This window comes from Geotrypetes seraphini, chromosome 2 (genome assembly GCF_902459505.1).
Source record: "Geotrypetes seraphini chromosome 2, aGeoSer1.1, whole genome shotgun sequence".
Lineage (NCBI taxonomy): Eukaryota > Metazoa > Chordata > Amphibia > Gymnophiona > Dermophiidae > Geotrypetes > Geotrypetes seraphini.
In genome coordinates this window covers 154,657,382-154,681,717 of record NC_047085.1, presented here as the reverse complement: position 1 = coordinate 154,681,717, position 24,336 = coordinate 154,657,382, and the positions used below count along the sequence as shown (strand labels likewise).

The 24,336-nt window shown below is 42.3% G+C and overlaps 1 protein-coding gene across 4 annotated transcripts in view; it reads right to left on the bottom strand.

Moving 5' to 3' along the window:
* Positions 1-7,263: 7,263 nt before the first annotated feature.
* Positions 7,264-24,336, bottom strand: part of RAB31 (RAB31, member RAS oncogene family) — a 138,381-nt gene continuing 121,308 nt past the window's right edge. For all 4 annotated transcript variants that reach the window (XM_033934074.1, XM_033934072.1, XM_033934071.1 and 1 more), the window contains 2 exons: positions 13,321-13,430; positions 7,264-7,802 (listed from right to left, as the gene is read on the bottom strand). In XM_033934074.1, the coding sequence (XP_033789965.1) occupies positions 7,705-7,802; positions 13,321-13,430 (208 nt within the window). In that variant the 3' untranslated portion in view covers positions 7,264-7,704. The remainder of the gene's footprint in view (positions 7,803-13,320; positions 13,431-24,336) is intronic.

Sequence of the window (24,336 nt, the reverse complement as noted above, 5' to 3'; positions counted from 1 at the left end):
AGTAGTGTATGTTACCCTGCTTAGGTCCAATTAGCCATCAATGGTCTCTGCCTATGTTAAGGCATGGAAATCTTTCCAGCACTGGTGTATCATGGGAATGGAAGAATCTTTCTTTGCTCTGGACTTGTAATGTTGGCCTTCATCCAGGCTAGCCTTGACAGGGTTCTCTTAGAGCACAAGTAGCGTGACTCTCTTGTTTTAAGGCTCGTGACTGAAAGCTATATTGGCATGTCATCCAGACATAACCAGATTCCTAAAGGGAGCTCTGTGTCTCAGAACCCGGTAAACCTCCATTCCCTTCATGGGACTTTTACCTGGTTTTGCAGGTTCTCAGCCAAGTTCCTAGCCGCTGATGGAATAATCTTTGATGGACCAGACGCTCAAGATGGTTTTTCTTGTGACCGCTACCTTAGCAAGAATGGTCTCAGAACTTCAGGACCTTTCTTGCAGGGAACCTCTCCTTAAATTCACTGAAGCTGGAGTTTCTTTGTGCATCATCCCATCAATTTTTGCTGAAGGTTCTTTTGAAGTTCCATGCCAATCAGGAAGCTGGGAAGAATCTTCTGCTATGATATGGCTAAGCTGATTCTCCCCATCTTCAGCCCTTGTGAATTCTTCTAGCACCTTAATCTAAGCCTCAATGGTGGCTACTTCCTTCTCTTGTTGGAGCACCTTCAAGCAATATCTAGCTCCGCCTTTTTGCAGGCTGTGGTGGCTTCTGCCTCTGCCTCTGCCTCTTCTAACTCTGCCTTTCTGCTTGCAATATCAGCAGTAGCCACAGCCTCTGCTTTTTTACTTCTGCTTTCCTGTATCCAGCAGCAGCAGCCAGAACCTTTTCAGGTGCTACCTCTGCCATTGCCTTTTTCTGTTCTTTTAGTCTTAATTTCTGTGTTTCTGTAGCTGCTTTTTGTTGACTATACAGAACCTTTGTTTTCACAGATTCTGCCTCCATTCACAATTTATTAGCCATGGAGAACATAAGAACATAAGAATTGCTGCTGCTGGGTCAGACCAGTGGTCCATCGTGCCCAACAGTCTGCTCACGCAGCGGCCCTCTGGTCAAAGATCAGCGCCCTGAGACTAGCCCTACCTGCGTATATTATGGTTCAACAGGAACTTGTCTAACTTTGTCTTGAATCCCTGGAGAGTGTTTTCCCCTTATACAGACTCCGGAAGAGCGTTCCAGTTTTCAACCACTCTCTGGGTGAAGCAGAACTTCCTTACGTTCGTACGGAATCTGTCCCCTTTCAATTTTAGAGAGTGTCCTCTCGTTCTCCCTACCTTGGAGAGGGTGAACAACTTGTCCTTATCTACTAAGTCTATTCCCGTAGAGAACCTGCTGGAATGGCTTCTCCTATGTCATCTGGAGGTTCTGCTAGTCCTAGAACTCCTTACAGAGCACTTAGAACTGCCTGAATATTGGGATTCAGTGTCCCTTGCTGGAGGTTCTGTGTATCGCTCTGTCTCTTTAAGAGCCTTTGGTACCTTGGTCTGTTGTGCCTGATATATAGCCCTTTGTGTCTCATACTGTGCTAGACTATCCTGTGTCTGCATTCTATTCACATACAAACAGGATTCTGTGGATTTTCTTTGATATTTCTCATAAACAGCTTGGTAACTGACTGGCTTGGCTTGGAGATTTGAGGTTCACAGAACAAGAAGCAACCAATACGTCCACTTTGCTCTCTACAGCAAAACCTCTAAGTGATTCCATCGATTAGACAAATTGTGTATTCATCCACTCGAGATCTTTCTTTTGCAGTCACTGGTCCCCAACTCTGGAATGCCCTTCCAAATTACATTCGAACAGAACACAATCTTGAACGTTTTTAAACCATTACTAAAAACCTTCCTATATATAGGCACATTTAACTAATGATGGGCTAATGAGCTGTACGGAGACCATTCTGAAACAAGGAATGCAAAATCAGCTAACCCTTCATCTTTTGACTTTTTTGCCTTTTCTATTGATATTTTAGTTCTACCTTTATCTATATTACTTTAACTATTAGTTTTATTTGTAAACCACATAGATGTTCTTCCATTGTGGTATATCAGGTGTTAAAATAAAGTTGGAAACTTGGCTCCTTCCCGTACGTTGCATTTGAGTCAGGCCTCTCTGCTTTTAGGTGCCAGCAGTAAAAGAGGCTCATCTTACTAGGATCATGCTGCCTTTTATTATTTAGATATTTTGTGGAATAATGTTCCCCAGGAGTTAAGGGAAGAATTGTCTGTTGTTTGGTTCAGAAAGCATTTGAACGCTTATTATTTTTGGTTGGCTTTTGGGAATGAAATGTATTAGATTATTAGAGTGACGAATGATGAAATCTGTGAAGGCAGAGAATACGTACATTGAATAAATATATTGAAATTTAGGGCTCCTTTTACGAAGCTGTGTTAGGGCATTAATGGGCAGAATAGCGCGCACTACATTGCCCCCACGCACTAGACAATAACGCCAGCATTGAGCTGGTGTTAGTTCTAGCCGCGTAGCGCGCGGTAATATCCTGCATGCGCTAAAAATGCTAACGCATCTTAGTAAAAGGAGCCCTTAGGGTATGTTTTTATGGAATGGGCTTTGGGCTTATATTTATGTAGTTCCTTTCTGAGGTTTCATTGTTTTTATTATGTAAACCACTGAATGAGTTTGGTCTTAAAGGTGTAATAAAGTGTAATAAACTGTAAACTGTATTTAAACATGTGTGTGCAAATCAGCTGTGTAAAATCAGCAGAATCTGTGAGTCAGTGTGTAAAACTGAGGGGATGTACTTTACACAGAATTTAAAATAGTGCAGGATGCCCATTACTCTGAATTTCCCAACTTATGCATGCATGTCCCAAAGCTCATAATGTTCAGGAGTTTGCTGGAAATACAACATACACTTACTGTAATGACTAGAAATTTTAAGCAGTAAACAGTTTACTCATAACACGCCTTTATTCCAGCAACTACATAAGTGCCAGATAAGGAAGATATCTAAACATTTATTAATATTATTAATCAGTGTAGGTTAATTACACAACAATCCAGATTCCAGGCAAAATCTTTTTCAACATAATTTGTAAAATGTACAAAATAGGAAGTATAAAGCACTATTATACTGCAGTTTCTTATACATATATGTTGCAGGTGGGGCCAGCCCAGTCAAAGCTTCTTATAAAAACCCAAAAAGGATAATATTAACTACAGCTCCTATCATATGTTACATAGACAGCTGACCATTGGAAAGAGTTCAAATAATTCAGGCCAGAACATAACAATAAGTCAACAGTAAGTGGGAAGACATGGAATAGGAGTGAAGTTGCTTTATTTAATTTGCTTATCTTGTCTAGTTATATTATCATGGTACCCTAAAGAGCAACACAGAGACAAGCGGCAGATCACTAGATGGATGGATGATGCTATTTTGTGCTGCATTCTGAAAGCTTTTCTGTGACAAAAAAAATCAGATGGACCTAGTTTATCAAAGCTAAGCATAAGATTAATTGTCTTTTAAGCACATGCACATTTGTTTCATTCATAGTAATAAATTTAGGCAAGAAATTAATAGCTTGTGTCAATATTACGCCATTTCATGTTTTATAATGGCAAGTCTAATACATACATTATATTGCTAATATGCTTTTGATCAAAAGTTCATGATGAAGAAATGATATCCTAGAATGTATACAGTATATGCAGCATGAGAGTAATTCCATAAGGAATGTGCCAACATTTAGGTACCAAAAATGCACATAAATTACCAGAATACTAGCACATATACACATACATGACAATATTCTGGCTATGTGCTGTTCTGTAACAAGGCACTTAAATACAATGGTGCATAGTTGGAATGTAGGTGGAACCTGGGCAGAGTGTTGGTGGAAAGCACAGTTATGCAGATAAATTATAGGCATTCTAGATGCAATCAGCTCTATGGCAAGAGTGTTTTTGCCCTGCTATGCTATTATTCTATAAAGCAGATGTCCTCAAATCCATTCCTTGAGGTCCACAACCCAGCTTGGTTTTCAGGATTTCCACAATGAATATGTAAGACATTCGTATGCATTCACTGCTTCCATTGCATGAAAATAGATCTCATACATATTCATTATGGAAATCCTGAAAACCAAGCTGGCTTGTGGACCTTAAGGGCTGGACTTAGGACTGGACCTTAAGGATCTGTGTTATATAGAAAAGGAGGCATCTTTACCAAAGGGTTAATTCAATGAGGAGCTGGTATGTAAATGAAGGTATTCATCATTTATACACATCAATAATGTTATAGAATATTGACCAGAAGGAAAAGTCCATGCCATGATTTGATAATGCACATGGGTGCTAAAATTTCATAATGATTGGGGGTGCCAAACATAATACAAATCACTCCTCCCCAGACACAAAGAAGGACCTTAACACTGGGGATTCTCAGCACCCACTGGCATTCATAGAGTCAGCTCCTATGATAGTGGGTGATTTGTCAGTGGGTATCTGCATAGGCAAAGTTGAGATAGAGCACCTAGGCATGGCATGCATGGAAATTATATAATATTCTAATATGCATGCGTAAGTGCTAACATCTAGGTGTGGGCTATTACACAAACCATAGAGCTTATGTCAGCCATTGTGCTTTAAATGTAGGCACTTTCTTAACCGCTTGCATTAATAAAACAAAGAAGGCTAGGTGCCTAACTTTTCTCCATAGAATGGGCATCATAACCAGTGCCTTTCTGGGATGCCCTGTTACATTCCATGTGTAAGTTGGCACATACATCAGCCTGACCAATCCATTGACAAATACATGACCTTAGTAAAATAAAACAAAATATAAAAGTTTGCTGAAACTAAAAAAACAGGAAAGCATAAGTTACGCAGACTGCAGCTATTGGTCAATCTGATGCCCCAGCATTTACTGTATCAATAAATAATACAGTGGCAGTTTAACATAGAAACATAGAAACATAGAAAGATGACGGCAGAAAAGGGCCAAGGCCCATCAAGTCTGCCCACTATAGACCCTCCCCTTAAGATTAGCTAGTGTTTTGCCCTGACCCTCTTAGGGATCCCACATGGGCGTCCCATTTATTCTTAAAATCTGGCACGCTGCTTGCCTCGATCACCTGCACTGGAAGCCCGTTCCACCGATCAATCACTCGCTCCGTGAAGAAATACTTCCTGGTGTCGCCGTGAAATTTTCCGCCCCTGAGTTTGAGCGGGTGCCCTCTGTGGTTTAGGCTTCAGTCTAATTATTGGCTGTCAATAGGGAAAGGGATTGGGACTTGCATACTGCCTTTTTGCAGTTATACAACCACACTCAAAGTGGTTTACATACAGGTACTTCAAGCATTTTCTCTATCTAGCCCGGTGGGCTCACAATCTGTCTAATGTACCTGGGGCAGTGGAGGATTACCATAAGTGATTTGCCCAGGGTCACAAGGAGCAGTGTGGGGTTTGAACCCACAACTTCAGGGTGCTGAGGCTGAAGCTCTAACCATTACGACACACTCTCTTCCAATAGCTAATTGAAAAGGTAAATGCCACTCATAATACTAGGCAGTAGGGTTAGAGAAATTATTCACCCTGCAAAAATCAAATGCTTTCCTGTTGAGGTCCCTTGCCAAACCTAGGCCAAAAAGTAGGAAAAAAGAAACCACTAGAACTGAGAAATCTCAATAACCAAGTTGGATAATTACCTGCTCGAACTAAGTGAAGGCCATAGCAGAGATCCAAGATAGCTGACAGATCTTCCAGACCTCTAAATAAACAATTGCATTTTTAATCCTTTGTGCCCTGTATATGGCTATTCAGTTTAGGAAGGGCTGGAAAGGGCTTCAACGGGAATTCCAGTAATTTGGAATATGAGGACGGTGCTGGGCAGACTTTTATGGTCTGTTTCCTGCAAATGATGAGATGGTTTGGATAGGCTGGAGTGAGCTTCGATGGCAACTCCAGTACTTGGAACATAAGCTGCCGAGCTTCGACAGTAACTCCAGTAGCTGGAGCTTAAGTACTGGATGGACTTCTACAGCCTATGACCCAGTCATATCAAAGAAAAAGATGATTAAATTTAATCATGAATTTATAATGAGTGTAACTATTGGGCAGACTGGATGGAACATTCAGGTCTTTATCTGTCGTCATTTACTATGTTACTATGTTGTTTCGTGTTAATAAATCAAGTGTAGGCCACCTTGTATCAAGCTGTAGTAGAGTGTTTTAGTGCAGGCCAGTAAGGTAAATGCTCCGACACTAATAGGAATTGAATGAGAATCGGAGCATTTACCTCGCTGGCCTACGCTACAACCCTCTACTGCACCTTGCTAAAAGGGAGTCTTAATGATAAACAGCCTAAGGAAAAGTGTCATTCCCTACCCTATTTTGCAGAACTTTAAATATCTTACAAAAAATCATAATCATCAGCTTAAAATTTAAAAATGTGTTTATAAGCCATCTAGAAAAATACACATTCTCTAGTAATTACTACTGCATGGCAGTTTGTTTCCCTTTGGATTCTGAAAGATGACGTTTCAGAAAAAAAGGTTCTCTCCCATTTTCCATTATGGACTTACACAAACTCAAGCAAGATCATATGTAATCTTAAAGAACGAATATGATCTTCACATTCTTGGTTTAAACAGAATACAATTTAGGCTTCGTTCTCTAACTCATTCCTGTAATACAGAAATCAAAATAGATATACCACTAATGAAATACAGGCATAAACACATTCCTCTTTCCTGGAAAACATTTAGCTAATTAATTGCTGATTTAAAACTAATCATTCAAATTATTATTTATTTGGTCCAAGCAGTCTCTTTTATTGATCAAGTATTTATTGCTTCTGATTAATGACTTGGGGGCAGAGGAACACTTTTTTTGTTGGAGGGTCCAACAAACTGAGCTCTGTCTATGTCCCCAATCTCTGTAGTTGCTGATGCTGTGTGTTGAGTAAAATATTGGTGGGGCCATGATCCTAGTGGCCCACCCCCTTCTATTGCTTGTGAATTGACTAACTGGCAAATTCTAACCAACCACATCCCAATCAGCAGTACATAAATATGTTGTATGGAAACATTTCAATAAAGATATTGAACTGAAATAAAAAGAATGGGTTTGCATATAAATTGACTAACCTCAATTGCATAATACCTCTAATACAGCTTTTTCAGATTTGTTTCGGGAAGATGTCATTAAAAAAAATTCTATAAATCACTTGTAGCAGAAAGTACAAAATCTGTTGCAAGCTGGAGAAAAATGAAATATGAACAGATCTGTTTTGACCCCCCCCCCCCAATTAAAGCAAATGTGCTTACTGATGCAATTTAGTTGGTTTGTCTGCTTCCATCATTAACCCTATGAAACTACATGGATCTTCAAAAGCACGTGTTTGATCTTATAAAGTTCATGTTTCTAGTAAGATAACTGGCATGCATTCATTTCTCTTTTCCTACTAAAGAAAGAAAATTGTAAGTTTTCCTTTCAACAGTGATTCAATAGCTTGCACAGCAAAGAGCTTTTGTACCACAAATTCAGTGACCTTCTGTGGAAAAAAACACATCCATCAATACTTTTTGTTACACATATGTATTTTCTGAACGTATTCCTCCCAAGCAGTATCTTATTAACAACATGAAGTCTCTACACTCTTTGAATAATCAAAAGGTTGTTTTGTATGTGTGGGGGGGGGGTGTTTCAAGTATAGTCAGCCAGGTTCAGTTGGGTCAGCAACACCGCCTACTTGTCTGTGATGTTTGTTTGGCAAGCTTAATTGTTCCAGTATTGCCATTTTCATGAGAATTCAAGGGTGGAATCTGTCGACCTGAAAAACATGACGATTGTACAGAATTTATTTTCTAAAGAAACAAAGTCTATCAGTGAATATTCATAAAGATTTATAAACACTATACCAATCATAACTAGATATGCAAATCTAATTCTCATAATACTTATTCTCAGTGGAGTAGTAAGGTGGGTGGGGGGGGGGGTCTACCCTGGGCAGCATGTTGATGGGGGTGCCAGCACCCCTCCTCCTCTCTGCCCCCCCACTCCATCCCTCACCATGCGCATGCGCCCCCTTCCCTTCCCCTGCACCTCTAGTTGTTCACCGCTGCAAGCAACAACTTCAGCATGCTCCTCGCAACCACGTCATCTCTCCCACTGACATCACTTCTGGGTGCCGCGCACAGGAAATGATATCAGAGGGAGAGCAGACGGGTCGTGAGGAGCACATTGAAGTTCTTGTTGCTCGCGGTGGTGAACTAGAGGTACGGGAGAAGGGGGGGCGCGCACACGGCAGAGGGTATCGGGGAAGGTACAGGGGCACAGGCGGGGAAGGGGGGCGCCTTTCACCCTTGCTACGCCACTGGATGTTCACTTCAATAGAAGGTGATAACTATTCAAGTACAGTATGCTCCTGACCATCAAAGGTCAGATAAAGTAGTTAAGGGCCAATGCAGAAATTCATCACAGGCCTACCCATGTGGCTACAGAGGGTTGCACTTAGGTTGTATGTACCAAGCAATACAGAGAGGGATTGAATGAGGGTGTCAATGGCTGCACAGAATGCATAGCCAAAGTGGCAAAGTGAGGAAAGTTTGAATGCAGGATAGTGTTGCCCAGCTTTGCTGCATCATATGCCCCTTGATGCATTCTTCCCAGCCTCCCTGGCTTCACAATGTCCCCCTTCCTCCTCCCCATATCTCTTCAAATCTTCACCAGCAATAAACAGGTTCTTCTACCTGCTGCTCATGCCAGCTGAACTTTCCTTCTACCATCACTTCCTGGTCCCGTGAACAGGAAGTGACATCAGAGGAGGGATAAGACTGGAAAGAAGAGCGAGTAAGACGAGCCTGCCCTCTTCTGGCAAAGGTTTGACAAGGTGCGGTGAGTGCATTTTAGAGATCCCCTCCCATCACCAGGGGGAAAAGGACAGGTACCAGTGCCCCCACCCTGCTTACTATGCCACTGCATGGTTCTATGTCATTAAAATGCAGCCAAAAATCATTTAGCATTCTACAAAAATGCAGAGAGGTAAACAGGGGATTTTGACTCATGGTTACCGTTACAATTTTTTTGCCAGATCTGGAATTCTGTACAAGGGTTTACAGAGAGGATTTCAGGCCGATTTTTCTGATTTAATTGCCATTTTATCTTGTTTTGCAATCTGAAGAAAGCCCTTGCAAGATTGTAATTGAAACAACAATAATAGTCTCCACTTGAAAATGTATTTTAATCAAGCCTATGACAACCAAAATAATGGGAAATATTTCTGCATCCTCCTGTCATATTTTCTTGTTCTCCAATTGCATTTCTTAGTACTTGAGGATCTCTCTCCACACCATTCACAGAATAATCTCTTAGCACTTACACCTCTATTATTAATGCAGTTCTTCTGGGTTTCTCTTTCACCACTATGGCCTAGATCAGTGGTCTCAAACTCAAACCCTTAGTGGGGCCAAATTTTGGATAGGTAGGTACTTGGAGGGCCGCAGAAAAAATAGTTAATGTCTTATTAAAGAAATGACAACTTTGCATGAGGTAAAACTCTTTACAGTTTGTAAATCTTTCCTTTAACAGTTAAAGGAAAGATTTATAAACTATAAAGAGTTTTACCTTAAGCAAATTGTCATTAACTATTTTTTCTGCGGCCCTCCAAGTACCCTATTTTTTCTGCAGCCCTCACATTTAAAGTTTAATATCTTTCCTTTCTCAAAACTGACACATTTCAATCACTATATTGAAAATAAAATCATTTTCCCTACCTTTGTTGGCTGGTGACTTTATTTTTCTGTGCTTTTAACTATGTTTTCAGGGCATTCTTGTCCTTTGACTGTTTTTCTTTCCGTCTTCACTTTCTGCCTTGCATCCATCTTTGAGTGAGAAACTGACTATGTTTATAAATGCCAATGGTAAGAGAGCAAATGCCATCCAAAAATTGCTCAGAAAAAGTGAAACTCTGAAGGGAGGTGGATACCTTCCCTTGGTAAAAGAGTTTACCATCCAATCATTGCATTGCTTTAAAAGACATCACTCTCTAACCAGGTAGAACTTCAATTGTATAACAAAGATACTTAATCGACAAAAAACATGTTCAATATATATGAGAAACATATATATTTTGTCGATTAAGTATCTTTGTTATACAATTGAAGTTCTACCTGGTTAGAGAGTGATGTCTTTTAAAGCAATGCAATGATTGGATGGTAAACTCTTTTACCAAGGGAAGGTATCCACCTCCCTTCAGAGTTTCACTTTTTCTGAGCAATTTTTGGATGGCATTTTCTCTCTTACCATTGGCATTTATAAACATAGTCAGTTTCTCACTCATTATTACATTTACTTCACTGACTAGTGTATATATATTTCCCTGTAAGCCTTTTTGACGTAGTTGCATCCATCTTTGGCATTAACTTAATATTCAATTTTTCTGTTTTCTTTTCAAAATCTACATTTCCATGTCTTACCTTCCCTTTTATCTCTCTCTTCTTCCGTCCCTATTTCCATGGTCTGACATCTCTTTCTTTCTTTTCTCTCCCTCCTTCCTTTCCCCTGGTCTGGCATCTGTCTCCTTCCCTCCCCCAACTTTTTATTTCTTTTACCCTGCCCCCTTTTTTCTTTCTCTCTCTCTCCATGCCCCCTTTCTTTCTATATGTCTGTCTTACTCTCTCTCTCCGTGCCCCCTTTCTTTCTTTTTTTTCTTTCTCCATGCCTTTTCTTTCTTTCTTTCTTTCTTTCTCCATGCCCCTTTCTGTCTGTGTCCCGTCTCCCTTCTTTCTTTCTTTCTTTCTGTCTCCCTGTCCCCCCTTTCTTTCTTTATTTCTCCCTGCCCTCCCCCAAGCCACCATCAGAGAACAGGCCGGCACCGAGTTCTTAGTTCTCCCTACTTATCTTCCCCAGCACGGGGCTGACCAATTCTCACCACCCGACGTCAATTCTAATGTCGGAGAGGAAGTTCCAGTCCAGCCAGGCAGCGATTGGCTGGCCCAGAACTTCCTCTTCGACGTTAGAATTGACGTCGGGTATTGAGAATTGGTCTGCTCCGCGCTGGGGAAGATAAGCAGGGAGAGCTAAGAACTCGGTGCCAGCCTGTTCCCTGATTGCGGCGGTGTTAGCCTATTCCCCGATGGTGGCTGTGGTTGCCTATTCACCGGCTGTGACTTGGGGGAGGGCAGTGAGAAGGGAAGCATGTTGGGGACCCCTGCTTTAGGCGAGCCGTGAGCCACACTTTTCATTAAGTGGTGATAAATACTTTAAAATCTCTATTTAATGTACCTGGGGCAGTGGGGGATTAAGTGTCTTGCCCAGGGTCACAAGGAGCAGTCTGGGATATCAATGTTAGTTTCCTTGTAGTGATTTATGCTTTATTGTTGCTCTTTCCTCCACTCCCAAATATTCATACACACTTTCCTTTTCAAGTTTATCTCACATAAGGATGTTTTTAGTTTTGATCAATTTACCTAAAAGGAAAGTTGCCTTAGCACATCTGTCCAGAACAAAACTATTTATTTATTTAATTCATTTTCTATCCCGTTGCCCCCAAAGAGCTCAGAACGGGTTACAGGTTAAACATACATAATTTCAGTACAAGTTTACAATACAGGTTTTTATCCTAACTTGATACCTGCTAGGGTCTAATACAGTGTACCGCAAACTTTCTTGAGCTGTGGCACACTAAACGTAGTGGTTGTGGCTTAAGGCAACCGCATATGAGAGAAGGCCTTCCATACAGGCCCTGACATGCCAGTGGGGGGTGCCAGAAGGGAAGAAGGCCAGAGAGAAGGAGAGGCACTGATGTCAGCTGATTGCCTATAGGCAGTCAGTGCTGGCGCCTCTACTCCTCTCCAGTGTGCCACAGCACACCTGAGATCTCATGGGGCACACACTTTGCGATACTCTGGTCTAATATTAATATATATAATACTATATACAGTTTACTGGTTACAATTTGCCATAGTTATCCTTACATTGCAAGTTTTATCCTAATTTGGCACACAGATAGTTTAAGAACATAAGAAGTTGCCTCCGCTGGGTCAGACCAGAGGTCCATCGTGCCCAGCAGTCCACTCCCGCGGCGGCCCATCAGGTCCATGACCTGTAAGGTGATCGGCGTCTAAGCCCTTTTAATCCCCTTATCCTTCTCTGTAAGCCCTTCCATAACTTATCTCTACCTCTATCTGTATCCCTCAACCCCCGCGTCCTTCAGGAATTTATCCAATCCTTCCTTGAAGCCCGGTAGGGTACTCTGTCCTATTACAACCTCTGGAAGCGCGTTCCAGGTGTCCACCACCCTTTGAGTGAAAAAGAATTTCCTAGCATTGGTTCTAAACCTGTCCCCTTTCAATTTCTCCGAGTGCCCCCTTGTCCTTGTGGTTCCCAATAGGCTGAAGAATCTGTCCCTTTCTACCTTACAGGTTAGATTTGCCAAGCTTAGGACAAGTATATTGAATCTCTAAGTGAGAGGAAAGGATAGTAGATGGCATGGATAGGCCATATGGTTCTTATCTGCTTTCATTTTGCTATGTTTCTATACCTGGTTATTCAATGCCAGGATCCACAAATGCCCCAGAATAGAATATATGGAGTTAGTTTAGCCTGTAGTTTATCAGCAGCTTACCACCACAGGTTGGCTATTGGGCCCTAAGTGAAAAATTAAGGGCTCCTTTTACTAAGGTGCACTAGCGTTTTTAGCACACGCACGAAATTACCGCGCACTAAACCGCGTGGTATGCTTCTAGAATAATGCCAGCTTAATGCTGGCGTTAAGGTCTAGCATGCGTAGCAATTTAGCGTGCGCTATTCCACGTGTTAAGGCCCTAACGCAGCTTAGTAAAAGGAGCCCTAAGTATAAATTTAGGGCTCCTTTTACTAAGCTGCGATAGCGTTTTTAGCGCGTGCAGCATTTTAGCGTGCGCTATGCGGCTAGAACTAACACCAGCTCAATGCTGGCATTAGCGTCTAGCGTGCGCGTGTTAAAACTGCTATCGCAGCTTAGTAAAAGGAGCTCTTAGGCACTCAGCTCTAGTAAATTTTCAAAGAGGCTGATTCAAGAGCATAACTCAAAGCTAACAGTGGAGACTGTGTGGCTTAGTGGTTACAGGTATAGCCTTAGTACCCTGAGATTGTGGGTCCAAACCCTAAGCTGCTCCTTGTGACCCTGGATATGTCACTTAATCCCCTATTGCCCCAGGAACATTAGATAGGGAAAAATGCTTGAGTACCTGAATGTGGTCTCACATAGAAACTTACTGATAGTGAAGAATAAAAGTGTTACAAATAAAAAAAATATGTCCTTTAAATATTGGACTTGAGATAAAAACAAGAAACGAAAGGTTACTTACTGATTCCTTGAAAGAGTTCCTCAACATTAATGGCATTCTTAGCACTGGTTTCAACAACAATTGCACTAATAGATTCAGCATATTCTCTGGCATCCTTCACAGTTACCTCCCTGAAAAGAATAAATAATCCATACAGAAATCAGTGCAAGTGCTTTAGAAGATTCATTGCTACTCAAATACTCTTTTGTGCTGTGATACTCCACTGCCTTCCTGCAGATACAGCTGGTTCCTTATCATTATCTCATAAACATATTTAAAAATGCAAATCACATTCCATCTTCTTCTAGGGCTTCAGTCAGAAAATACAATAATATTTATAACTGCTGCCTCTCTGCCTCAGTTTCTCTCTGTCTGATTTAGACATCACGAATGGAACAGAAAAGCTTTATTCTTCGTATTAGTGTACCTTTAAATCCACCATCTTTAAAAGAAAATATATTTTTCCTTATTTTCTTCCATGAAAGTAAAATTAGCAAGGTACACAATGATGTCATTTAACAGACATTCTATATCAGACAGAATTGCTTTGGCAGTTTAAGAAAGTCAAACACCAGTCAAAAGAAGAGGAGATATGACTTTAGATCTACAAAATCCTGAATGGTATAGAATGGATAAAAGTTCTTACGTTCTTATGATTTTTTTTTACTCTTCCAAAACTTACAGACTAGAGGACACTCAATGAAGTTACTTGGAAATACTTTCAAAACAAAAAGGAGTAAAAAAAAAAAATTTCACTCAATGAATAGTTAAGCTCTGGAACTTGTTGCCAGGGGATGTGGTAAACAGTGGTTAGCGTATCTGGGTTTAAAAAGGGTTTGGACAAGTTCTTGGAGTTAAAATCCATAGTCTTATATTGAGACAGACATGGGGGAAGCCACTGCTTGCCCCGGGATTGGTGGCATGGAATGTTTCTATTATTTGGGCTTCTGCCAGGTCCTTGTGACCTGGATTGGCCACTGTGGAAACAGAATACAGGGCTAGATGGACCATTGGTCTGGCCAAGAATGGCTATTCTTACGTTCTTAAGTACTGTCTTTAACATCAAAAACTCAAGATTTCACCTGTACAAGTAGCACTTTCAAGTCAAAGGGGAGGAGGGGGTCAAAGACAGTTGTCACAACACTGGTGGCCAACGGGCAGTACTGAGGATGAAGAAGCCCCACCATGGGGTTACCAGATGTCCAGATTTATCCGGACATGTCCTCTTTTTAGAGGACTGTCAGGGTGTCTGGATGGATTTTACAAACCCAGCACTTTGTCCGGGTTTTGCACAACCCTGGCTCTGCCAGAGCTCGGGTCCTTGTCTTGAGGGCCTCCGAACATGTGCGGACCTGAGAACTTGTGTCCCTGCCATCACAAAGGCAGAGATAGCAAGGAAACTTGGTAAAACCACCTTGGAGTCCCATTAGGAATGCCAAAAAACAATGAAAACTGCAAGATAGCAGCTGTACAAAGAAGCAGGCTAAATTTATTAAACCAAAATCATGAATGCGGTTAATGTTACCACCTTAAACCAAACCAAAGGACCCGACACAGTCCGTGTTTCGGTAAACACGCCTTCATTAGGAGTCCCAGGTGGATAAGGTATCAGATAAAACTGCAGACAAAAAAAGCTCAGCCTGTGCGCAAAAGCAGCAATAATAAGACGATCTCTTGGATACTCCGCCATAACGAATGCCACCATTTTGAAATCTCCAAAGACCTCCCAGCCATGCTCATCATATTTCAAGGCATTTAGTAAGGTCTTGATGCTGTTCTAGTCCTCTTTGAGATGCACTGAGTGAGCCAGTGGAAGAAACAAGTACTTGTTCCCATTATGAAACAGCAAGGCTTTGATGCTCCTGGATGAGCTCTCAATGAAGACGCCACTCTTTTAGGTTACAGGCGATTCCAATTACCTCAAACAGACTGGTCACACTGTGGCAGAATCTGAGCCCAAGTTCATGGGTGAAGAAGGTGGAAAAAGCTTGGTGATGCTTCCTCTGATCTATGACTTGCACACTTTCATCAAGCAAGTTCCACTGCTTGAGCCTAGAAGTCAAAAGCTCAGCACTGGTCTTGGTGATACCAAGATCGCTGATCAAGTCATTGAGGTCTTTTTAGTTTGGATAGTATGGGTTTCTCTCATCAGTTGCACCACTGATATTGTCAACTGGATCTACGTCTCCTTCATTCTCCTCCTCCCCCCTCCCCTAGACAAGGGTGACCCGGTCAACATCGTATATCTAGATTTTCAGAAGGCATTCAACAAGGTTCCGCATGAACGTCTACTTAAAAAAATTGCAAGACATGGAATCAAGGGTGATATACTCATGTGGATTAAAAACTAGTTGGCGGATAGGAAACAGAGAGTGGGGGGTGAATGGACAATACTAGGACTGGAAAAGTGTCATGAGTGGAGTGCCACAGGGTTCGGTGCTCGGGCCTGTGCTCTTCAACATATTTATAAACGACCTAGAAATTGGCACGATGAGTGAGGTGATTAAATTTGCAGACGATACAAAGTTATTTAGAGTAATGAGGACACAGAAGGATTGCGAACTTGCAAAGACTTACAAAGAGACATAAATACACTTGAGGAATGGGTAAGTGCAAGGTAATGCACGAATACAGGGATGTCCAGTGCTATACTTGGAGAGAGCCCCCAGGAAAGAGACTTGGAAGTACTTGTAGACAAGTTGATGAAACCATCCGCGCAATGTGCGGCGGTGGCAAAAAGGGGATCATGAACAGATCGGAAAAGGTTATCATGCCGTTATACTGGGCCGTGGTACACTCTCACCTGGCATACTGCGTCCAACACTGGTCGCCATACATGAAAAAGGACTTGGGTATGATAATGTGCGATAATCTTAAGGTGGTCAAACAGATTGAAAAGATGACGGCGAAAGCTAGATGGTTGCTTGGGTGCATAGGGAGAGGTATGGCTAGTAGGAAAAAGGAGGTATTGATGTCCCTGTTTAAGACTCTGGTGAGACCTCATTTAGAATACTGTGTAAAATTCTGGAAACGCACCTTCAAAAACATATAAACAGAATGGAGTCGGTCCAGAGGAAGGCTACTGAATTGATCAGTGGTCTACGTCATAAGGCATATAGGGACAGACACAAAGATTTCAATATGTATATTTTGGAGAAAAAGCAGGCGAGGGGAGATATGATAGAAACGTTTAAATACCTACGTGACATAAATACACACGAGGCCATTCTCTTTCAATAAAGGGAAACTTCAGAGTGAGAGGGCATGGGTTAAATTTAAGAGGTGATAGGGTCAGGAGTAATCTAAAGAAATACTTTTTTTCCAGAAATGGTGGTAGAAACATGGAATAGTCATCCTAGTAGAGGTGCTGGAGTCAAAGACTGTGTCTGAATTCAAGAAAGCATGGGACAGGCATGTGGAATCTCTTAGAGAGAGAAGGAGATAGTGGATGCTGTAGATGGGCAGACTGGATGGGCCATTTGGCCTTTATCTGCCTCCATGTTTCTAGGTCTGCCCATCTAATTAAAGAGCTCATAATATGTGTTTTTTGTTTAATAATTTTTTTATTGAGTATAGAAGCAATCATAGTCAAACTGATCCACAGTAAAGGAAACAGATGCATGCTTTTACATAAAGAATGAAGCCTGGAATACAACACCATAGAGTAAACAGGTAATAAAAACTGAACATGGAGGGAGGATAAAACCCCCTCAAAAGAGAATGACATGAAAAATTCCAATCACTCCGAGCCATTTCTTCCTTGCCCGCAGGGATGAGCATTTGGGTGAATCTCTTCATAAAGGTGGTTAATAAATCCAAATAAATCCAAACATACATACAAGGCAACATTATCACCCCTTTAAAGAACATAAACAACATAAAACTGTATTTATAGTCCACTGAGCCTTACCTATACATAGTGGCTTACAAAAGAATCAAGCTGTACAAAATCAGCAAAAATATAAATCTGACATCATTAAGTACAGTACTACATAAATATACAATCACTGATTCCCCAGAAATGTAGTAAATAAAACTGTTTTTAACATGCACCTAAAATTTAAATAAGATGCATTTTTGCACCTAAAATTTAAATAAGCTGCATTGTTTATAGCTCAAAAATTTCTTGTGTATACTACCTTGTAGTTCTGGGGATTCATGAATCTTAATGGCTAGAGTTACCATATGGCTCCAGAAAAAAAAGAGGACGGATTGACATATCTGAGTTTTACTTTCATTGAAAGTAATGAAAGTAAAACCCGAATGTCTCAATCCGTCCTTTTTCTCCAGGGAAAGATGAACAACAGAGGCAATATTGGGCAATCCCATTGGGTGCCTATCAGCTAGGGAAAGGATCCAGTCCTGCTCTTATTAATAAGCAATTGAGCAGTTGGTACTCTCTATAAATTGACAATCCATTGCTGAAAGGAGCTCACCAATCCAAATTTCTGCAAAGCTTAAAAAAGATAATCTCAAATGACTTTATCAAAGGCTTTTTTGGCCTAGACTGACCAGGAAATTGTCCCCTCCCTTAGGGCTCCTTTTATCAAGGTGCAGTAGGCGGTTAACGCATGGAATACTGCGCGTTCAACCGCCTACCGTGCTAGTCGCTAGCACCTCCATTGACGAGGCATTAGTTTTATGGCTTGCCGCAGGGGTTAGCGTGTGATGAAATGTCCGACGTGCTAACCCCCGTAGCGCACCTTGATAAAAGGAGCCCTTAGTTCTTCCCTCTTGTAGAGCCACTATAATCTTCAAAAATAAGCAAAGCAGCCAGGTACAAAGCCCACCTGATCAGTATGAACCAATTAATTACAGAACCCAAGGTAATATGGATTCACTAGAGATATATCTTGTCAGACTAATCTGATCAATTTATTTGACTGGGTGATCAGAGAATTAAGCAGTATTGCTGAAGGGATGTCTGGTAAGAACTGTATCTTTGCAGATGATACCAAATTCTGCAATAGAGTAGACACCCCTTATGGTGTGGAGAACATGAGGATGGACCTGGTGAAGCTTGAAGAATGGTCTGAAATTTGGCAACTAAGATTTAGTGCTAAGAATTGCAAAGTCGTGTATTTGGGTCGCAAAAACACAGTACAGTTTAGAGCAGTGGGAGGCTTTGATGACCCACCACTGCCCCAAAGCTTCTCCTCTGACGCAAACCACCCAGGCAGAAACAGAGAGTGCATCAGAAGAGAAGCTTTAGGGCAGTCATGCAGGACTTGGTGAGAACGTTGCCGCATCCAGACACCTCAGAAAGAGAAAACTATGAAGAGCACCCATGAAGGTAAGGGGAAGGGAAGAAGGTGGCCCATGAGGGGAAGAGGTTGAGTGGCGCTGAAAGGAAGTGGAGGGAGAGGGGGGAAGGGTAACAGATGCTGAAGGGAAGTGAGGAGGGGGGAGAGAGAGAAGCAGACCTTGAAGGGAAGTATGTACAATATAGTTTACCCAAGGGGTGCGCTATTGAATCATTCACTGAAAAAGTGGGCTCTGATTCAAAAAAGGTTGGGAACCTGTGGTTTAGAGCAGTGTTTTTTAACCCCTGGTCCATGGACTAGTGCCGGTCCGCAGAAATTTTCTGCTGGTCCACAGGGCCAGCATGTCCATTGGGCCCAAGACAGCATTCTTCAGCCACTGGTCTACGGTGCGATCAACGTGGCTTTCTGGGCCGGCTCCCTGAGTGCTACAGTGCACAAAGCTGTGGGAAAAGGCTCCTACACGAGGCCTGCGCCTGAACCGGAAGCCTTCTCTCTGACATCGCAACGTCAGAGGGAAGGCTTTCAGATGAGGCGCGGGACGCACACGAGAAGCCGCTGCCCACAGCTTTGTGCAATGCAGCACTCAGGGAGCTGTCCCGAAGACGCTGCGTTGATCGCACAGTGGACCGGCCCAAAGATAACACCGGGAGACAGGCCAGAAGGCAAGGCACATGGAGGGAGAGAGACAACAACGGTAGGGGAAATGCTTTTAATTTTTTTTATTTAGTGATTTATTTGTCTGTTCAGGAAGAAATGCATTTGTTTCTTTTCCTCTGGGGTTGTACTGCTTGCAGAGTCTTGCATCTTAGGGTTTGTTTGTAAATATTAGTACTTTTAGTTTTTGGCCCTGCATTTGCATGGGGTTATCTGTTTTCTGGTAGGAATGAATGTTAAAAAGCATAGTGTGCTTTGTGTATTTTCATTCTGTGGTTAAACATTATGTGTTGTTAATACAATTATATTATGTGTATATATGAAAAATGAATGGAAAAAATGGTGTTACAATTAGTACTATTATGGGGGTGGGGTCTGGGGCGGAGATTGAGTGGAGATGGGCATGACTTAGCCCAGTATTCTTCAACTGCTGGTCCATGGACCGGTGCTGATCCACAAAATAATTATTTTATTTCCACCGGTCCATAGGTGTCAAAAGGTTGAAGAACACTGGTTTAGAGGGTGAAGAACTTTTGTGCACAAAGAGCGGGACTTGGGTGAGACAGTATGTGATGATCTTAAGGTAGCCACTTATGTGAAAGAAAGCCCACTGACACATCCTCACTGCCTCAAGACACAAGGGGTAGGAGTCTGTACTTCCCTACTTGTTCACATAAAACATTGTAACCTGATTGTTGGTTTGAATAAGAACAATTTGGTTCTGCAGCCGATCTTTGAAAGCCTTTAGAGCAGTGTCTCAAACTTTTTCGAGCCGGGGCACACTAAAGTTAGTGGCCACAGCTTGCACCCAGAAGTGCGCGGACGTCGCCATGATATCATCACGCTGACATCCACGCACACGCAGAGGCCCTCCAGACAGCCCTGCAATGCCAGTAGGGTGTGCCAGCAGGGAAGTCTAACAAATATCAACTGAGTACCCCCAACCACAGACCTCCCAAACTCCACCCTAGACCCACCTAAGCTCTTCCCCAGATCTCACCCCCTTTACTAATTGTAATGTAATTTTTCCATTAATTTTTCATATAAACACAATATACACAGCAGATATAAATTCTCAAAACTGACACATTTCAATCACTATATATAAAATAATTTCCCTACCTTTGTTGTCTGGGGACTTTATTTTTCTGTGCTTTTAACTATGTTTCCAGGGTCTTCTTATCCATTGACTGTTTTTCTCTCCGTCTTCACTTTCTGCCTTGCATCCATCTTTGGCATTAACTTAACATTCAATATTTCCATTTTTTCTTTCTTCTCAAAATCTACTACCTCTCTCTCTCTCCTTCCCTCTCTCTCTTTCCCTCTACCCCCCTCCCCACCCCCCCCCCCCAGTGGTCCAACGACATTTCTCTTCTTCCTTTCCCCCCTTCCCAGTCTGGCATCTTTCTTTACTACTACTACTATTATTATTATTTCTATAGCGCTACTAAACCCCCGCCTTCCCTTCTATTCCCTTTTCTGATATCTCTCCCCTCCTTTAGTTATCTATCCCCCCCCCTCCGTGTAACATATCTCTATCCCTTCCTCCTTTCTGCCCTCTGCAGTCCATCTTCCTTCCCTTCCTCCTTTCTGGCTCCCCTCCCAGTCCAACATTTCTCCCTCCTTTCCACCAGTCCAATATTTTTTTCTATCTTCCTCCTGCATGCTTCTCCTCTGGTTCTCCTTCCCTCCCCCAACCAACATCTCTCTTTCCCTCTCCCTCCATGAGTCCAACTTTTCACTCTCTGCCCTCTCTCCCTTCCCCAGAATGTAACATTTCTCCTTCCCTCCTTTCTGTCCTCCTCATCCATCTCTACCTCTCCTTGAGTCCAATACTTTCTCCCTCCTGCACACTTTCTCTCTCTGTCCTTGCCTCTTCCCTCAAGTGGCATCTCCCCTTCCCACCCCTAACCCAACATGCACTCTCCCCATGCACCATCTCACCCTCCCCTCCAATGTGTAGCACCTTTCCTTTCCCTTCCTTTCTGCCAGGTCCAGCAGCACCTTTTCTCCCTTCCTTTTACCTCACTCCTGTCCAGTAGTACCTCTTCCCTCCTCCCCCTGTCCAGCAGTACCTTCTCCCTTCTCTGCTCCCCATGTCCAGCAGTACCCCTTCTCCCTTCCCTGTCCAGCATTACCACTTCTCCCTTCCCTTCTCCCCTCCTGTCCAGCATTACCACTTCCCCTTTCCCTGCTCCCAATGTTCAGCAATACCCCTTCTCCCTTCCCTGTCCAGCAATACCTCTCCTGTCACTGCTAGCGGCAGCTCACTGTGTGCTTAACTTTGGCACACAGCTGCCACTAGCAGTAGTTTAGCACAGTTTCATCAGGCAGGCTCAGGGCCTTTGCTAGGCCAGACCACTTCAATGATGCGATGTGGGTCGGCCTAGCAAAGGCCCTGAGGCTGCCTGATGAAACCAGGCTAAACTACTGCTAGTGGCAGCTGTGTGCCGAAGTTAAAAGCACACAGAGATGCCACTTCTGGTCCGAGGATGCGGAGATGAGGAAGGCAGGAGTCCTGGTAGATACACGCAACATGATGGTAGAAGTCAGCTGACACAGGCGCCGGAGCCTCTCTTCCTGCCCTGTGAGCAGTGGCACACTTAAAATCCCAAAAGGCACACTAGTGTGCCGCAGCACACAGTTTGCAATACACTGCTTTAGAGCAATCTATATAGCCCTAAGCTCTAGTTCTTTTATGCTTGTAAAAGAGAGACTTTACACATGGGGAAAATTTTTCCCCAAAATTACATCCATGGGTATAATAAAACTCTATTAATCTCCAAGCAAAAAAACAAAAAACCTTAAGATATCAGTAAAACACTATATGCTAAAAGAAATGTCATAATTAAGTATTCTGCATGTTCTTGTTGGCACTAAATATTAGTTTTATCACACATAAAGAGACTAGCATATGAGAATCATTCATGTGCCACTCAGAGCATCGTTTATACAAAGGTTTTTCAAAAAGTTTCCGCACGTTCATATTTTCATGAGAAATGGTTGGGGGTGGGAGAAATGGTAAGAGGGCATGTCAGAGAATGTCATGTGACTAGTCAGTCTGGTGAGCCAGCTCACCTTGCAGGTAGCGAAGTAATTTGCTTTTGAGATATTTAATAGTGTTTAAAAAAAATAATAAAAGTGCAGAAACTTTTTGAAGATCCCTCATATGTATATAAGGCCAAATCAATCTTTCTTTATCATTATTATTAGATACAAATAGAAAAGAACTCCATAAATTAAAAGTAAAGACCATGCATTTCCAAGACCAATCATACCAAAATTACACACAAACAGCTAATACAGACTAAAAGCTAAAGAAAATAAATGAGTTTTTTAATCTTTTCTATTTAATACCCAGCCTCAGCTTCTCGCCAATGAGATACAGCAATCCCAGCCCTCCTTCCCTTTTAATGCAATCCAAAAAACCACAGCAGCAATGCTGAGATAAATGTAGCCTTAGAAAATGTTACAGCAATGTTAGTGGGGGAAAAAACAAGGTGATGTTGCCAGATCCTTTCATCTGCACGGCCTGAAGAGGAAGCTAAGCTCGCAGCTGTACAGTACTGTATTGTGCACTGAATAACAGTGTCGCAGCTGCTCTACGATTCTCGGGTCAGCGGACCAATTGAGGCAAATAAACTAGTGCCTTAGCCACAGGCCTGCAGTCTTCTGAAAGCCTAATCATACTATCAAAAAGGAGTACTTGGTGGAGAAGCATACACAAAAATTTTGATCTGGGTCATTTTTGTTTTATGTAACCCCTCCTTTTATCAAGCTGTGCGAGAGGTTTTTAGCGCAGGCAGTGAGGCAAGTGCTCTGACACTCATAGGAATTCTCTGAGCGTTGGAGCATTTACTGCGCCAGCCCATGCTAAAAAAACCTCTAGCGCAGCTTGATAAAAAGAGCTGTAAATTTGCACTCACAAATTCATTTTCAGATCTCCAAAACCTATTTGCTTCATTCAGTTCCATTATAATCAGTAGGGGAAGCAACACTTGTTCTTTAAAGAGGTAATTTTATAAGGAGGTGCCTAGTTAAACACACCTCGTATGTGAAAGGAATTTTGTAAAGACAAGTAGGCATCTACTGGCCTTTTCAAAATACTATCGTTGGTGGCAGGTGCAGACATTTATACTAGCCCTACAGTAGGTATAAACATCTGCACCAATATTTATCAAGTACATACATAAATTATAGTATTTTATAATCTATGCACATATTTATGCACTCTACTCACAATTCCCCCGATATTCAGCTAGTGGTAAGCAGCGTGTTTTTACACCCTGATCGCCACCAGTTAAATTACCCGAGTTTATCCGCCAAGCCCCTTCCCTTACCTTGTTTAAAAGCAGACTGAAAACCCACCTTTTTGATATAGCCGTCAATCCATAACCCTACTCCCCACTGCCCACCAACCCAGCCAGCAGATTAACTGTTCCCCTTAAATGTATCCATGACATCCTGTTCGTCTGTCTTGTCTAATTAGATTTTAAACTCTTTTGAGCAGGTACTGTCTTCTTTGCACTGTGCGCATCTGGTAGTGCTTTAGAAATAATTAATAATAGTAGTAGTAGTAAATTATTTAGTGCCTGGTCACTCAGAGCTTATGCAGTCCAGCCAATATTCAGCTAGGGGCACATAAAAGTTACGCAGCCCTGGCTGAATACTGGGCCAGATGAATAAAAAAAAAATTTTTAATAAAATTTAAAAATACTCCCCCTGATTCCTCTTGTGCCTCCCCCCAACTCCTTTGAATATGTTTCCCCTCTGGTTATAACAAGCCCCCTTCAAAGACTCACCCCCATCCCTACTGTCTAGGTAGGTGCCCCTGGGCCTTCCTTTGTCCCCGATGGCCTAGCGGGGGTCTGCAGGGGCAGAAGCACTGCTCCCTCGCTCCTGCCCCTTGCTGCAGCTTTGCAAAATGGCTACCACAACTTCTCACTGCAGCTCATGGCACTTGTAGTATTTCCTGTAGTAATGTGAGCTGCAGCGAGAGGTCACAGCAGCCGTTTTGCAGAGCTATGGCAAGGGGCAGGAGGAGACTGGGGCAGCCTACCTAGACAGTGGGGGGTAGGGTCTTCGGAGAGGCATGTCACGGCCAGGGGAGAGGCATGAC